Here is an 18,278-nt window from a genome sequence, read left to right on the forward strand (position 1 = left end):
AGACTCTTCTTAGGAGGCATTTCCTAGTAGCCCATTTCCAATTATGTAAAGTTCTGTTAGTCAATTCATAACTTTTAAATAGCTCCCTTAAAATCCTCAAGTTCATGTAACTGTGAGGGGAACTCTACACAGATTTTCAAAAATCAAAATCTCTTATTACTGAACACATTTCCAGATTCATTCAATAATGCCACTCTCAGAAAACTTCACCTTTTTGCCCCTCCACTCCCCTTTACTGCGGTAAAAGAATATAAAAATGTCTATTAATAAACAACTTTAAGAATTCCTTCACTGAAAATAGCAATAGCAAAAACCAAACATAAAGTGAATAAAAAGGTAACAAACTCAGTATTTTAGATTAGATCCATTTCTTGATTTTTGTCTAAACACATTGTGACCAAGTAGCCTCTGCTTATTTTCATGCATATATACATATACATATATATATATATATTTACACACACACATATATATACTTAAATGTATATATTTAACAACATGGAATGGTAACATATCAAATGCCTAGATTCCGTGCAAACACATAACCCTTCCTGTGAAGGAAACATATTAATATCATAAAAACAAATCATGGAGAGTAACATGCAACTGCCGAGGGGAGGAGTGTAGGGTTGGGGCAGGGGACCAGGAGAAACACAAAGAATGTAAAGAACAAAAAGTGTCATTGACCTGATTTGTCAGAGCTGTTGCCTGTGATTGGAGTGATGGAGCAGCTGGGATTAGCCTTTGCGCTGTCCTTGGAAGAAACCATTTTGGGTTTATTTTTCGTTGCCTCTAGTGCTTTGACCTTCTTGGCATGTTTACTTCCTTTGTAGTGGGCCTCGGCCTGGCTCTACAAAGGAGAACAAATCAGGCTCATTTTTTTTGCTACTTACAAACACCACAATGGATGATCATGCAGGAAAATATACATTCATTCATAGGCACCACGGACATTTACAACTCAGCACTCAACTACGGTTTTGGCATTTCATGAAGTGGCCAACCAGTATCTAAGGGGTTTTTGTACATTGAAACCTTCTCTATAGCACAGAGGACCTGTGTCTTTTAAAATCATACATTACGTGAGTGGACAACAGCACCAGGCCACAATTGTGATGAAGGTGAGCTTTGTCATCAGCTCCCTCCCAACACTCCCTGTGGGGTTACTTTTCAAACATTTAGCTGGCATCAAGCTGCTTTGGGTATGTCCTTCCACAAACATCCCACTTTGTTTCCCTTCAGCTAAAAGCCTGTTTGCCCTGTATCTACTTTCTTCTGGGCTCTGCTCTGAGAGCAACTGATGTGACAAAGCAACTTGCTGGTGGGTGGAAATGGTGCTACATTTTAGAGTCATCTACATGTGCTTCATGCATCATTTTGATGATTCCAGTTCCAAGAACAGATAATTTATTTTTATTTATTATTCATTTATTTTAATTTTTAATGTTTATTTTTGAGAGAGAGAGAGAGAGAGAGAGAGAGAGATACAAAGCACTAGTGGGGGAGGGGCAGAGAGAGAGGGAGACACAGAATCTGAAGCAGGCTCCAGGCTCCGAGCTGTCAGCGCAGAGCCCGATGTAGGGCTTAAACCCACGAACCATGAGATCATGACCTGAGGCAAAGCTGGTCACTTAACTGACTGAGCCACCCAGGCGCCCCTCAAAAACAGATAATTTAAGCCACAGAGGAGGTAGGGACAATCCTTGTTTCTCATCTCAGATGAGATTCTGAAGTCAAAGCAGTTAGGGTTTCACTCACTTATACACAAAGTATAGGTGGAACTGTGACTTCAATACTAGATCGAAAGGAAGAAAAGAAATCAAGACAAGTGACTACTAAAAATCTTTAAAAATCAAAAACCAGATTACAGTAAAACAAGAAAATATTTGGTCAATTTGTTGACATTTGAAAAATCTCTCTCTGCCTAAAGAACACAGATTTTATATTTTGGGCATCTAGCACTAATAAACATATTAACAAAAGAATCTAAGTATATTTGCTTCAATTTCATTTTGAATAGAACCTGAAAATACAAACATGCATTTGACAGAAGCAAACAAAAAAAAAAAACAAAAACAAATTAAAACATATATTATCTGGTATATTAGCTTAGTTATAAAGGAGAAATAGATGATAAACTTATCATAAAATGACTTTTCATTAGAGAATTTCTAAAATAAAGACTTTATAAAATGTCAGTTTTCCTTATACATGTATGTGTTTGAAGATGGTTGCACTAGTGTTTTCACTCATTTTCCTCAGCAAGCTGGATACAGACGGGGTGCGTATGTGTGAATGTGCACACATGTGTAAGTAGGGAGATGAGAGTAAAAATGGACAGAAGGAGCCAGGTTTTAATTCTGTATTTCAACTAAAGATATGTAAGTGATTTTCTTAGCATTTAACACTGATCACCCAAGGTCAATAGCCTTGTATTGACTTATATTGGTTTGCTTAAGGACTTGGTTTGCTATAGTTGGTTTGCTTAAGGACTTCTCATGTTGATCTCTGTCAAGCTGGAAAAAAATAACGATACCAAGGAAGGAGAAAAGTACAACATAAGTTCTTTATGTATTATGAACTAAGAACGGTTAAGTCTAGTTGATATAGATGGTTGGATATAAATTAAGAAAATATTCAAATAAAAATTTAAAAATTGATAACATGAAGTAATAATAATAATGACTAATATTACTGAACCACTGCCAAGCATAGTTCTAAATGTATTATGTGTATTGGCTCATTTAATCCTCATAATACTCTGTGAGGTAGGTACCATTATCAATTAGCATTTTACAAACAGAAAACTAGGCACAGAGAAGTTAAATAACATGTCAAAAGTCACACAGGTGGGTGTAGAAGCCGTTCTGTAGATCTGGAATGCTTACATTGGATACCCCTATTTAATGATTTGCCCACACATTTACGTACACATACTCACACTAAGTTAACATTATAATTTTATTAAAAGGGAAAAGTTACAAAAAAAGCATGCTGCTTTTAATGACTCAGTGAAAGAGTATGTCTTAATAGAAGCTTCTATGAGTAGGAAAAAACTACTTAATTCATGGAAAATATACTAGTATAGTACCTTAGGCCTGATCCTTCTGCTAAAGAGCTCAGAAAGTCTTACTTTTTAGGTATATAACAATTTCTACATGGTATCAGGAGACCTAATAACTCATCTTTCCAGTATACTAAATAGTGTGATGTTACTTTAGTGCCCTTCGGCTAATGAAACGAAACGTACGGTTCTCTAAATAAAACCTCCTAGCACAAGATAAGCAGAGTGTCATTTCCTCAATTACAATTTCCTGGCATCACTGCAGAAAGTTAACAGCATCAATTAGCACTTGAGATAAAGATCCAGCTAAGTGATGCCTCACTGGATGCCAAGATGGAAAGAACTCTCCATAGCCATGATCCACTTCCCTTTTGAGTTTTGGGGCATGGAGAGAAGTGCACCAAGGGAACTTAGCTTCTACTGAATGTTATTTGGGAAGGACTGTGGAATAAAGATAGTGGCAGGCACCACTCCCTCACATTTGCATCTTTCCAACTCCCGTGTGGTATTCTTGGTACTAGCACTTTGCTATCCTCAGTACTGTGTCTGGGGCAGTGTCAACAGCTTCTAAATCCTGGGCAAATCTTCAAGTGAAACTGAGACACTGTTAAATAGTAACACGATTAACCTGACTTCATTATCTAGGACTCTCCTTAGTTGAGGAACGAAAGAAACAAGGACAAGAGCCAGAAAACCCATGAACTAGGCAACACAATCAAGCTCAATCAACAATGGTTCTTGTATCACTTCTAAGAGACCTGGTTGACCAAACTGACTTACTTTACACCTCAGTGACTAAACAGCAGACATGTATTTGTCTAGCTCTAATGGCTTGCTTTCTGCTTCCCGGCCAAAAGTGCTACCATGCCCCTAACTGGCAATGATCAAAGAAACCTCTTGCTAAGAATTGTCAGAATTCAAAAGTCGCCTAAACCACCATACTGACTTCCACATAAGAATTCATTAGTATCTAGGTTTTTCTCTCACAGGTCACCCCAGTAGCAACCTGACCATCTACTGGCAGAGGAATAGCTTCGACAGGAAATGACATCCTGGAATTTTCTCTTCTGTTTATCTCCATTTTTGTTACTAAAGCCTTTTGTTTTCCCAAAATCTCTACATCTCTCCTCCCCAGTGGACCCCACTGGTCCAAACAAAAAAGTTAAAGACAGAGATAATGCATTGCTTCAAAAATAAAAACATAACACTAAAAATTTCTAAAATGCACTACACTCCCATTTCTGGTTTTTACCTTATTCCTAATTTGGACTTCAGAGAGGTGCCTTGGATCTTGAAACATGACATTAAACTGTGCTCATTTTGTATAGAAAGGACAGTCCAAAGACAAACTTACAAAGTGGGGAAGAACAAAGTCCTCAACTATTTATTTACCAATAAGTCCCATCCGGTTGCTTTTTGAAAACTAATGAGAACTCTTTCCTTCATTAAATAAATTGCATCAGTAAAACTATTGGTGCCTATTTTTCTGAGACCTTAGATTTCAGTGTGTTAAGCAGTGCTACATGGGAAATAGAAGAGGTCAGTTACTTTTCAGAAAAACTCTATACACTAAAAGGCCAAATAAGAAAGAGGTCAGATGAACTACCATAAAAATGGGCTACATTAAAATGGGAAAACATTATTATTGTTGCACAAAAAACTATTTACTACCTGCCACGTGCTAGACATTGAGAAAGATTAAAAATAAAGACCCCTACTCACAAGAGTGGTTGGAAGGAAAAGAAAGGCTTGCAAATAACTACAACTCAAAGCAGAGAGTGGAATTGTAAAGTGGGGTGTAAAGAGCAACAAAGAGGAATAGGAGTTAGAGAAGGGGCAAATCTCTTTGGTTTGGAGGCGATCACGGAAGCTTCATGACAAAGGGACATTCCAGCTGGGGCCTGCTCTGGGGGTGGGGTTCTGAAGTGGCAATGTGGAGGGGCACAACAGGGAAAGAGGGTCACAGGGTGCTACTCTGAAAATTATTATCCCCTGTAAAGCAGAAAATGTATAATAGTGTTCTACAATTAAAACAACAAATGTTCTTTTCATAGGCATTTTGTAGAGAAAATGGTTATAAAGTAAGATGATGCTTTTGCATCACAGATTTTATCCTCTGCTCCAAACTATAATCCTATATTAAAACAACTAAATTATTTATATCGAAGCTTTAATAATTGTTTGAGATAAAAGCATGGCACTTAAAATACTACAGCTAAACATATTAAGACACAAACTAAAGATTAATAAATAGCTAAATCATTATTTAAATCTTTACTTTAACACAGACTATTTTTAACTATTAAAAGGCTTTTTGCATATTGTTGCATTGACAAAATCACACACTTTCAGAGACAAAGCTACAGCATATGAAACATAAAATGCACCCAAGAGCAAAGCTTACTTAATCCAAAGATTGCTAGTAAATCTTTCTGCTGGTATTTGCAATTGTAAGGCTTACACTATCAGTAATGACATACTACTGGCTTTGATATTTACTTCATTCAATCCTCAATCTATTGGGATCTATTGAAAACAAAGTCCAGACAAAATTATAACCAATATGAGCTTTTTAGTTTACAAAGACATAATGTCCTTGCTAATTTCTAATTTATAGCTAAGTGAAACACTCCAGGTTGCTACAATCTGTGCATAGTCGCCACGCTGTGCAACTCCAGGAATGAGTGAATGGTGCGCTCTGGATTCCTGCATGGCCAGAGTTCCGGCCATAGCGTTTCATATTCAATGGCTTTAGAGTACATATGTAAAAAAAAAAAAAAACAAAACCATCAACTCCAAATATTTCTATATTGCTAAAGAGAAAAGACATGGTTCTTTAGGAAGAAATGATGTGCATTCTGGACTGCTAATTCTCTTTGGGCTCAATTTAGATTCTATCAAATACCATTAGACAAAAGTGGAGTTCTTGGGTTGCTGCTGTTTTAAAATGCCAATATTTGAAAACATGAGCTTTACACATATATTTGTTCACGTTATCAAAACATTCCCATGTAGGCAAATTAGCTCATTTCTTCCTTTAGTGGGCTCTAAGTTATCAAGTTAATTTTTCAAATGTAGCCTATTAGCTAAAAGTCTCAAAGCTCGTGTTTCTGGAACATGATTCACTGGTGGAATTACTTTACATATTGAAACATGGAGAAGCTATAAATGGACCTAACAACTATGACAGAATTTACATAATGAACTAGAAAAACACTGAAGTTTGAGTTTAAAATCATTGAGAATACAGCAAAAAGTCTTTTTTTTAAGTGCTTTAAAAAAATAAAATTGTTTTTTGCAGAGTTCCAAGTGAAGAAAATTTTGCATCATTTTTCCAGTGAGTTTTATATTTCAATTATGTGAAGGTGAATTATTAATTTAATTAATTAATTAATTAATTAATTTAGAGAGAGCATACACAAGCAGGGGAGGGGCAGAGGGAGAGGGAGAGAGAGAATTCCAAGCAGGCTCCATGCCCAGCCAAGTGTGGAGCCCAACGCAAGCCTCTTTCTCATGACTGTGAGATCATGACCTGAGCCAAAATCAAGAGACAGACACTTAATCGACTGAACCACCTAGGCACCCAATAGGTGGATTATTAATTTTAGATGATTTCCAGCAATCTAAGATTCTTCTCCTGAATATTCACCTATACCATACGTTTCCAGTTAGGGTTGAGTAAAGCAGGGCATTAAAGAGACAGTTAGTTATATGAACTTGACCATGTCAACTGTGATCTGAGCCCCAGATCCTTTAAGATGAAACCAAATCATTTCATTTCATTGAATTCTGCTCTCTCCTCCTTATTCTTTCCTTTTTTTTTTTCAAATTAGGCCACAGTTAAAAAACAACTCAATCATACATATGTGTCAAGATGAAGTTTCTTCCAGAATATTAATTTCCAAATTCTATTCATGAATATCACAAATTACAGAGATTGTATTTTGAAAATATTTTTCCCCCACCAACCTAAGGTTTATGAGAATTTTTTTCAACATAAATAACGGATAAGAAAATGAGATTTATTTAATGTCACAATTTCTTTAACATCATGAGAATTTAGTTAAGAATTAAGCAAAAAGTATCTGAAATGCTTACCCTAAGAAAATAAGACTGCTTACTCTCCATTTCATATTACATTACAATTTTGAAAGATATATTTATCTTGTTGTCTGGGCTTGGGGGTCAATATTTGAGTCAATTTAATAATAAATGTATGTGTAAACTCCTAGTATTTGCTCTACAGTTCAATCGAGGCAAGATGAAGTAAATAAAACCCCGGAAAATATGCCCTTAACTTATCCCCCAAATCATAAGGGAGCTAATCATGAACTCCACATAGAATGCATTTATAAACCAGATTCTCTAAGTTATTATGCCCCAAATGGGAAAATTAGTGTTCTGTACACCAACATAATCTTGACTATGAAATAATGAGAACATTTATAAATTATAAAAATATCTAATTTTCTCTAAGAATTATGCATATGGGGCCTAATGTGTTAGAACTTTTAAATCTTAGAGTTTTTATGCAACACATGGATGCCGTCTTTTATTTTTATAGTATGCTACAAAACATTAAGGATTCGGTAATAATTACTTAATATTCTTGAGTCACTTATTTTATGATTTTCCCAAAAGTGGAAACTATCTACCTCTCCCAAATTATCTTCACATCTTATATTAAACTGGGAAATTTTAGTTGCTCATTCTCAGCTACCTTGAAATATAAAGAAGGGCAATTCAGAATTTACAGTGATTTCACAGTTACATTCTAAGTATCTAATATGTTTGAAAGTGCTGCTATCTTTCAGTGGGGAAACGGATTGCCATTATGTGCTTTATAAGAGTGATTTTTGGTACTCAATGATAAGTAATTCAGTATAATTCAGGTCTACACATTAAAGCTGTGAGTCTATAGCTAACTAATTCAAGTCTTCTGATGGTCTTTTAAATTAGGCTCCCAGGCTTCCACACATTAATTTTTAATCAGTCTAGAAGGTATTACATTTACTTCCATTCCCATATTAAGGAAATTTACATAAATGACACAAAATAAATCTAAAATTAGAATTTGCATTGTGTCTCCTTATATTTGATATATAATATCTGTAAAGTAGACAAAAGTGGCAAAGTAACTTTGAAAGTGCAGTGATCAGAAAACTGGTTGAAGAATGGCGTTAGTAATATGTTATATATGTTTAATATATTATTTATGTATCATTACTCATTTTAAAATCTCTTTTACAAAGTAGTTTTTAGTAAAACTCATACCTCCAAGCCCTAAACCAATTTTTAAAACCTAGCATACATTTTATAATTCAAAATTAAGTGAATATGTAAATGTAAAGACTAATACCACACCCTTTCAAAACATACAGATAAAACTAAGTAAAAATGATGCAGTTGTGCATATTTAGTAGTCACTTAGCTAACCTGAGTCATATTAAGGTGGTCTCTACACTAAAGTACAAGATTAAACTAGAAATTTTCATTCCAGATTAATCTTGTCAATGTTCTCATATGTAAGATATTGGTCTACTGGAGGCAAAACTAAAATAAAAATGCCTATAACTTCAATTTACCAATAAAAAATTTAAAAAAATATAAAATACCCATAAATATAAAAAATATAAATTTACCCGATATAATCAGCGAGGTGGGCTTCTAGTTTCTGAATCTGTGTGATATTGTCTAAAAGTTCTATCACTGGGGTGCCTGGGTGGTTCAGTAAGTTGAATGCCGGACTCTTGATTTCAGCTCAGGTCATTATCTCGTGGTTGGTGGGATGGGGCCCCATGTTGGGCTCTGTGCTGACAACAGGGAGCCTGCTTTAGACTTTGTCTCTCCTTCTCTCTCTGCCCCTCCTCCAGTCATGTGTGCACGCATGTGTGTGTGCTCTCAAAATAAATAAATAAACATTTAAAAATTCTATTCACCAATAATAGTCACAACAAAGGTTGTTCATATAATGTATGATAATAATTAATGTGAACTGTGTCTTACTCATCTTTGAGTCTTCTCAAGTACTTATTGTATGGTACAGACTCAATAAAATGTTTTTGAATTGAATATAATACATATATGGGACAGAGTAGGAAAAATCTTCTAAAAGCAGGAATTTAATGCCGACAGTCCATTCATCCTTTAATTCAACAAATGCATATTGAATACCTGTTATGTTTTAGGCATCATTCTGAGTGTTGTGGGATGCAGGTCTAGTAAAACTTATATTCTAGCATGGGAGATAGATAATAAAATATAAATTTATATATATTTAAGGGTAGTGTTAAGTGATAAGTGATACATTTATGAGCAGTTAAGCGGTGCTATAAAAACAATCAGGAATGGTAAGTACGGTAGACTATAATGGGATGGGGTGCCATTTTAGGTATCAAGATAAGTCTTTTATTGAGGGGGCATTTGCAGAGAGACCTAAATGAAGTGAGGGAGTTAACCAGGTAGATGGGAGAAAAGCATTTCAGATCCAGGGAACAGCAAATGGCCATTGCAAGGATCTTGACTTTAATCTGAGGAGATGGGAAATCCCTGCAGGGTTTTGAATAGACAAGTAACCTTGTTTAAGTTCTGTTTATAAAATAATCACTCTGGTTATTGTGTGGAGTACAAGCTATGTGTGTATGGTGAGGAGGCTGGGGGTGGGCAAAGTAGAAAAGGAGGCTGTTACAATCATTCAGGCATGAGATAAAAAGGATTCAAAGTCAAATTCCACTGAAGGATCTGAAATGTTTCAAAAGAATGATTTTCTTAATTAACAGTTATAATATTGGGCAGATTTATAATCTTTGAACTTGAACCAACCAAGATTTCTATAGAATTTTGTGTCCAATAACCATTACTTTTGTTACTTTAAAACTTGTGTTTATTTTTTGTCTAGGTAGTACAACCATACACCTGAAAAGTATATAAAAGAAGTATACAGAGTGAAAAGTCTACCTCTCAGACCTAGCAACTAGTTGTCACTTTGTGTGTGTCCTGCCAGAGATAATTTGCATGCCTATCAAGCAAACATACACATATGTGTGCATTTTCCATTCTTCCCTTTTTAGACAAATGACTACATAGCACATATGCTGTTTTGCATTTGCCTGTTCTTCTTAGCAATAGATTTTACAGATTCTTCAAATGAGTAATTAAAAATTTTTCTAACTTCTTGAGTGGTTGGATATGTTTATTCCATTGTATGGATGAACCATAATTTATTCCAACAGCACCTTATTGATGGATATTTAGGTTGTTTCCAAAGTTGTGCTATTGCCCATGATGCTGAAATAGGCATTAGATGCTTCAAATAATTATTTTTCTTCTTTCACAATTAGACATGATTTTGGTTTTTTTTTAAGTATTAAATTGAATTGAAGGAGAAATTTAAGATTTTCCTAGTTTCCATACCCTAATTTGTGATTATGGATATATTCTAGCTATATGTTTTCCTAAGTATATTTGTGGTAATCAGGTAACAAAATTAACACCCCTGCTCCAAGATTTAAAAAATGGTATGAAAATTATAGAAAAGAAAGGGCCTTCAGATGGGCCTTCAATAATGGAAAGGATTTTGAAAGCAATAGATCATGCTCCCAATAAAGAGAAGACTATGATAAGAAAAATATGTCTGGAAAAATGAATTTATGTTTAGGGAAATGTGAATAATCAGTTTGAGTGAAATGTGGGCATGGGTAGAGTAGAAGTGGAAGAGAAGGTTAGAAAGGCAAGTGCCACATTATTTAGGCCTTAAGTAGTAAGCAATGGGAAGGTAGTTTACAAACAGCATACTTAATAAGGTAGATAATGAGAAGCCACTGAGGGCTCATGTTCAGCACAGTCTGATAGCAGCAAAGACCTACTAGAAGGAAAGAAAAGGCAGGAGAGTAAGAATTAGAAAGATCTTACCATAGCAAGACAGGAAGTAATGGTCTTCCTAAATACACAGATTTCAAATTTCAGGGGCATTATAAACCAAAAGCCAGAACTTTTTATAGAAAAGGAGCTATTCCTCCAATTAAGGCAAGCCTCTCAACCCAGAGATGCTGTTCTCTTTTGCCTTTCCCAAGTCTATTATCCCTTTTCTTTGCTACATTTATATTCAATCCTCCTCTCCCAAATAAATCCTTATGCTCAGGGTCTAAACAAGCTCTAATCTCCCCAACTCAAAATGAACCATCTTTCAACCCACTTTCACCCGTAGTTTTGTACCCAGTCACTTTGCTCCTTTTCACAGATTCATTTGTTAAATTGTATGCATATCTTCATTTCCTCTGCTTGATTCTGGTTGATATTAATCCTCTGAAACAGATATCACCAACACACTGATGCCCTACATGCTAAAGCCAAGAACGTTTTGCATTCCTCATCTTGCTTGAGCAATAGGGTGCACCTGACCCTGCTGACCTCTCGCCTCCTCTTTGGAAGGCATTCTTTCTCAGCTCTTTCCTAGGTTGGCATCCCCCCACCTTCCTTTCAGAACCATGTGCAGGCTCCCCCTCCCCCGCCCAATCATTGAATGTTGATATATTCCAAAGTTCGGCTTTAGGCCTTCTTGTCTTCTCAGACAAAACCTTCCAATCAAGAGATGAGTCTTACCCACACTACAACTTCCCTAACCACCTCTACACCAATAATTTTCTGGTTTCCACCTCTCCAGTCTACGTCTCTCTTCTGAGCTCCAGACCTAGAATATCCACTTGGATAACTCAAGCACTTTATCTTTTTTTAAATTTTTTTAATGTTTATTTATTTTTGAGAGAGAGAGAGAGAGAGAGAGAGAGAGAGAGAGACAGAGAGACAGAGCATGATCAGGGGAGGGGCAGAGAGAGAGGGAGATACAGAATCTGAAGCAGTCTCCAGGCTCTGAGCTGTCAGCACAGAACCCGACGCGGGGCTTGAACTCACAATCTGTGAGTCATGACCTGAAGTGAAGTTGGACTTTAACCGACTGAGCCACCCAGGTGCCCCTCAAAGCACTTAAATATAAGTTCAAAACCCAACTCCTGTGATACCAAACAAGTGGTATCACTTGTCTATACTTTGTTGCCCAAACCACCGAGTGCTCTTCCAGCATTTGCTGTCTGTCAATAGCAACCCTCTACATCTGTTGTAAGAGCCAAATCCAGGGATCGTCCTCACTGTCACATTCTACCTCCACACCCACATTCAATCAATTACTAAGTTCTCTAGATTTTAGCTTCTAGATATTTCTCTAATCCAGCTAATAATTTATGTCCCTGTCACAACCACTTTAGTCCAAAATGCCCTCATCTTACTCCACCAGCCTCTTTAGTGATCACTCAAAGGCCCCTCTTGCTCTCTTGCAATCTCCACATGGCAGCCAGAGTGATATTTTCAAAATACAAATCTGATCATGTCATTCCTCTGCTCAACATCCTCAGCACCTTTTCACTATTTGTGGTTAAAAATCTAAAATAGCCCTATTCAAGATCTGTATGGTCTACTTCTTACCTACCTCTAGTTTCATTTGGTAGCAGCTCTCTGTCACTCTCTGAGGGACTGAAATAGAGTGTGGCTTGAATATAATGATAGTATACCATCCTTTTGCACATGCCTAAAATACTATTCCTTTTCTCTTTTCCTAATTAATTCCTATTCATCCTTCAGAACCTAGCCCAAACATCTTCCTTAGGAAGCCTTCCATGATCCCCCAGACTAGGCCACATCCTAACTCTTTGAATTCCTTTCTTCACAGCACATCTCACAACTAAAAGTTAATTATTAACTTTTATAATAATTTGATTAATGTCTGTATTCCATCACTAGACAATAACCTTCATTAGGCTTGCCCTTATAAGATTTTTCCTCTTCATTGTATCTCTTATACTTAGCACGCTGCTTGAGACATTCTAGGCATTTATTTCATAGATACTGATTACATGGATCAATGAATGAATGAATGAATGAATGGAGAATCTCAATTACTTGCCAACAGAATTAAAGTAAGGGTAGAAGAAGAAAAGTAATTAGAGTTCTCTAAAAGTTTCAGGCCCAATTGACTGGGAAAATAATGAAATGATTAACAAAAAATGCAGTTATGGTGGGATGAGAAATTTGCAGAGAAAGATGAAAACTCAGTTTGGGCATCTTCTAGTTAGGCTGCTAATGGGCACAGTGCAGAGGTTCAACAAAAAACAAAAAATGCAAATGGTAGTTGAACAAAGTGGCTGGGACTAGAGACACCCATTTGGGACACACGGTAAGATGATAGATGAAACTCTGGGGGGGCGCCTGGGTGGCGCAGTCGGTTAAGCGTCCGACTTCAGCCAGGTCACGATCTCGCGGTCTGTGAGTTCGAGCCCCGCGTCGGGCTCTGGGCTGATGGCTCAGAGCCTGGAGCCTGTTTCCGATTCTGTGTCTCCCTCTCTCTCTGCCCCTCCCCCGTTCATGCTCTGTCTCTCACTGTCCCAAAAATAAATAAACGTTGAAAAAAAAAAAAATTAAAAAAAAAAAAACAAAAAAAACTCTGGGGATGGATGAGATTCCTGAGAAATTAAGTAAAAAGGGGGAGAAAAACCTATCTGAGGAAAGAATTTTGAGAAACAAGCTCTATTTAATAGATAAGATGAGGAAGAAAAGTTGGCACAGGATATAGAAAAGACACCAGAAAAGCTGGATATACAAGGAAGTAATAAAACACAGAAATCAAGGGAAATAAAAAGGAAAGATAACTAAAGGAACAAAGAAAAAATAATTAAAAATACATACACACAACTATAAAAGACAAACTATAGTCTTACTGAAGGACAATAACATCTTAAATGTTAAAATATTTTTCTATAATTTCAAAACAACATCATAAAATAACTGGAAAATAATATAATATGAGGTCTTTGTGTCCTGGAAGAATATTTGATAATGTTGCATAGAAAGTGGAGCGGTAGCCATGTTTGTGTGAAATAAAGAACCTATTTATAGCTACTGCCCTGAGGAAAATCATAGTGCCTCACTCATCACTTCAAAGAACTGAAGAATGGGAGCCATAGAGAGAACATAGCAGCCAGAAGACTGCAAACACAATGACAAGTCACAAAAATTACTGAGTTCAATAATAAAAATAGTGACAGATAGTTACTATTTATTGTTTTCTGTGTACCAGACACTGTGCTAAGACTTTATTGACACCATCTCATTTAATCCTCATGAAACTATGTAAGGCAAGTGTTATTAGCCCAAGAGACTGAAAAGTTAAGTAATTATCCAACATTATACCCCCAGAAAAAAGACCCTGGATTTAAACCCAGGATTAAAAGATAAGACCACTAGGCCCAAACGGCCTTCAGAGGAGAGGATCTAAAACAGAATAGACTCTCTCCCTTAGTTACTCTGATAAAAGATGACCTTCATTTCCTTAGGATAATCTAGAGGCAAAAAAGGTCTGGGGATGGGACCTTTAAGATCATGTGAGATATAGTTTTCATTGTAGAGAATGGATTCAGTAATTCTCAACCAATCCTTGGGTGTCATAAATTTAAAAAAATCCCCTTTAGGGGGTGCCTGGGTGGTTCAGTGGGTTAAGCATCCAGCTTTTGATTTCAGTTCAGGTCATGATCTCACAGTTCTGGGATGGAGTCCCTCCTCAAGCTCCATGCTGACAGTGCAGAGCCTGTTTGGGATTCTCTCTCTCTCTTTCTCCCTTTCTTTCTCTCTCTCTCTCCCTATCTTCCCCTCCCCCACTCTTACTCTTTAAAAAAAAAATCCCCCTTTAGGACCACTTATTAATTCAAGAAATATGTGTGCACTATGCTAGGCACCAGGGAGACAGCAATACACAAAACATACTCACTCCCTGCCCTTATGGAGCCAACAATTGTGTGTGTGCACGCATGCACATGCACTGAAAACAGATACTAAAAGAACGGTTATGTAAATAAAGATATCTTTACCAACCGTGATTCATTCCATGAAGGAAAATTACTGGGTGTTATAAAATTACTACTGGGAGTGGGCTAGTTTAGACCAGGGAGTCTAGAAAAGCTTCTCCAAGGTGACACCTGAAAGAGGACTCTGGACCAGACCAAAAGTGTGGGAGGAACAGAAGCAGCTTGGGAGATTTTCGGAAATCAAAAGAAGCCATGGTGGCTGCAGCGTGGTGAGCAAAGGGACAAGTGGCAAGAACTAGATCAGAAATGTGCATAACTGGTTAGAACCCTGAATTTTCAGAGTTCTAGGTAACTAACAGAGTGAAGATTTTGGTGTAAGGAGTGGCCATAATCAAATGAGTCCCTCCTTCTTCCAGATTGCTGACTGAATTCTGCCTGTGATTCAAAGCAGTGGGTTGAAAAAAGGGTCACCAGCTGGTATGATCTTGGGGGTCTGGCTACTTGATCAGTCTCAATGTGCAATGAACAAATTCGGAACAGACCAGTCACTCAGTTACTGGTAAAATAATTCTTAAATACAGTGGTTCCCTCACTTGTCTATCAAGATAGCCCCAGGTCAGAACACAGAATCAGTGATTTATTGATCATTCAGTTAATTTGATCAGTGCAGATAACTAAAATGGGTAAGTCATCCCTCAGAACAATGTCTCTTTCACCTGAAATATAAAATCTAGATATTACTTAAATTCAAACACTTGACTCAAAAGACTTTCAAAGATATGTTAACCAAGTCACAAATGTATTCATTTGCTTTAAAAAAAGAGAATAGTACTAGATATTAAGAAATGGTTATAATTTCAGAAAAACCTCATTAACGTAAACTAATTTGGATGAGGCGTATAATGAAATGGTAAAAAAAAAAAAAAGGTTGAAAAAGTAGAACATTCTTGAAGAAATGCTGTTAGCTACCAGAGATTTTTAGGTGATTCGTTAAAATATGTAAGAATTATTTTAAATTATATCATTGCATATATATTAATGAGCATCCTTAAAGTGCTTAAGTAAGCTTAAAAAAATTGTTTCCATTGGTATTTTAAATCTCCATGCTTCAATCTCCTTTGCAACATTCATTTGCATTATCTTTGAAGAAAGGATTTGGACCAAACAAAAGTATAATTCACCCTATACCTGAATTATCACAAATTCCTAATTAATGTAGTCCAAATTAGTAAGAATTTACTGCATCTATAAAAAGGGAAATTTATGCAAAAGACAATTACTCAATGTTTAGATCTTTAGAAAACTAGCTTGAAGAGAATATCTTTTAGATATTCAAATTTTGTATTTTTTATCTGTATCTGCAAACTCAGTAATTCTATTCTGGCATTTTACAAATATTCATCATTTTCTCAACCTTTACAGATGTTGATGAATACCCCCTTCTATGACCATCTGTGTAAATGTATAAATTAAATCATAAAAAGAGGTTGTTGGTATTTTTAGTTTAAAAGTGCATATAGGGCATTTTGTTGCCTTAAGCAATTTAAATTACAAAACTTTAACAACTACTGCCTTAGTGAATCTATCCTTTTCCATCCCTCTTGAATGATGTAAGACAAGCCAATAAAGATTCATGACATAAACAAATAAATCTTTGCATAAAAGGATTCCATAGGTATCTCTCAAATAACATAGAACGGTATTTTTTTCCAGAGCAAAAACCAGGTAATCACCTCAAGCTCACACAGGTCAGAGAGAATGAAAGCTACATTTCAGAGAACGCTCAGTGGGCATCATCAAAGATAAAAAGAAAACTATTTGCTGATTATAAGTTAGCACTACATAATTTTGCATGCTAAATGTAACATGCATTTAAAGCAGAACCAGAATTCCTATAAACTGAATAACAAATGTCAGTGGTATACTGAAAATGAGGCTGTCTACCTCAGGTCCAGGAAATAAGGGGTTGTCCTGTCTATAAATAATTTAGAAGCAATAATAAAGCTATCAAACTAAATGACTAATACAGTGAACATTTAGGTATCAAGAGTGGCCACAATCAAATGAAGACCTCCTACTTCTGACTAAATATCAATACATGCTGGCAATTCTGAACATAGTTATGAAATAATCTTCCTGAAAATAAAATTTGTTCATTCTACATTCTAAACAAATGCTGTGGTTACAGTTGAATTTCAATAATATATATGCAAGCTTAAATCAGCAAAGTTTTGTTACTTCTCTTTTAATTAACTACACAGAAGTTAATGCAGAGAACTTGCAATTATATAATTGAACTTCCAATGGACAATGACTCTGCTTACCTATTATTTTGAAAGTAAGTTCCTAATGGTTAAAAATCATTTAAGTTCATTTCAGATGTAGTCAAGTCTGTGAATCCTGTGCAGCTCATATCCTAGCATTTCAATAGTTGATCTCAAATAAACAATGCTAGTACAGTGATTGCAAAGACAAAGAAATAGACATTCTCTCATTTTACATGACTGCTTAGAATTTTTATTTGTGTTTAAAATTTAGGAGTGAAACAGTATCAACTGTGAGGTGCATTATTCTTGTTTGGGAAATATGAATTTTAGCTTATATGTGACAAATTTTACTGATTTTATTGGCTAATCTTTAAAATTCTTTTAAATTAATGTGCTTTAAAACTAAGCAATGAAGAACAAAATAAACTATCACTGGTATAATTTAGTACATATTAGGTTGTATCTTTTTTGTAATTTTGATTTTATTATAATTCACTTATTTTTTATTATAATATTACTCACTGTGAAGAATAATATGTAGGTTTAAGTTTTTTCTAATTTAAAATACATTAATATAAATAAAAAGAATCAATCCTTTACTTTTTTCCTTTTTTGTACTGTAATATGAAGTGGTCTAGTAATATATTAAAACTTTAAAGGGGCGCCTGGGTGGCGCAGTCGGTTAAGCGTCCGACTTCAGCCAGGTCACGATCTCGCGGTCCGTGAGTTCGAGCCCCGCGTCAGGCTCCGGGCTGATGGCTCAGAGCCTGGAGCCTGTTTCCGATTCTGTGTCTCCCTCTCTCTCTGCCCCTTCCCCGTTCATGCTCTGTGTCTCTCTCTGTCCCAAAAATAAATAAAAGTTGAAAAAAAATTAAAAATAAAAATGTTTCTGAGTTTTATTCTGGACTTCATTATTATTCATATAAATTCATATTTTTTTTTTCCTGAAAGTGACTGTTCTATAGAGGGGATATTAAAATTATCTGTTTCTGGTATCAAATGTGTCAGGTGTACCACTGATAAAGTAATATAGTTTTATTTATAAGAGTTAAAATACACTTCTAACTGAAGGTAACACAAATTAAGAGTCAAATCATT

The 18,278-nt window shown here is 35.8% G+C and overlaps 1 protein-coding gene across 9 annotated transcripts in view; it reads right to left on the reverse strand.

The window, feature by feature from the left end:
* ZNF385B (zinc finger protein 385B) overlaps nt 1-18,278 on the reverse strand; it is a 407,917-nt gene that overhangs the window by 31,292 nt on the left and 358,347 nt on the right. For all 9 annotated transcript variants that reach the window (XM_045480384.1, XM_045480383.1, XM_045480382.1 and 6 more), the window contains one exon: nt 688-850. In XM_045480384.1, coding sequence (XP_045336340.1) covers nt 688-850 — 163 coding nt within the window. The remainder of the gene's footprint in view (nt 1-687; nt 851-18,278) is intronic.

This window comes from Leopardus geoffroyi, chromosome C1 (assembly GCF_018350155.1).
Source record: "Leopardus geoffroyi isolate Oge1 chromosome C1, O.geoffroyi_Oge1_pat1.0, whole genome shotgun sequence".
Lineage (NCBI taxonomy): Eukaryota > Metazoa > Chordata > Mammalia > Carnivora > Felidae > Leopardus > Leopardus geoffroyi.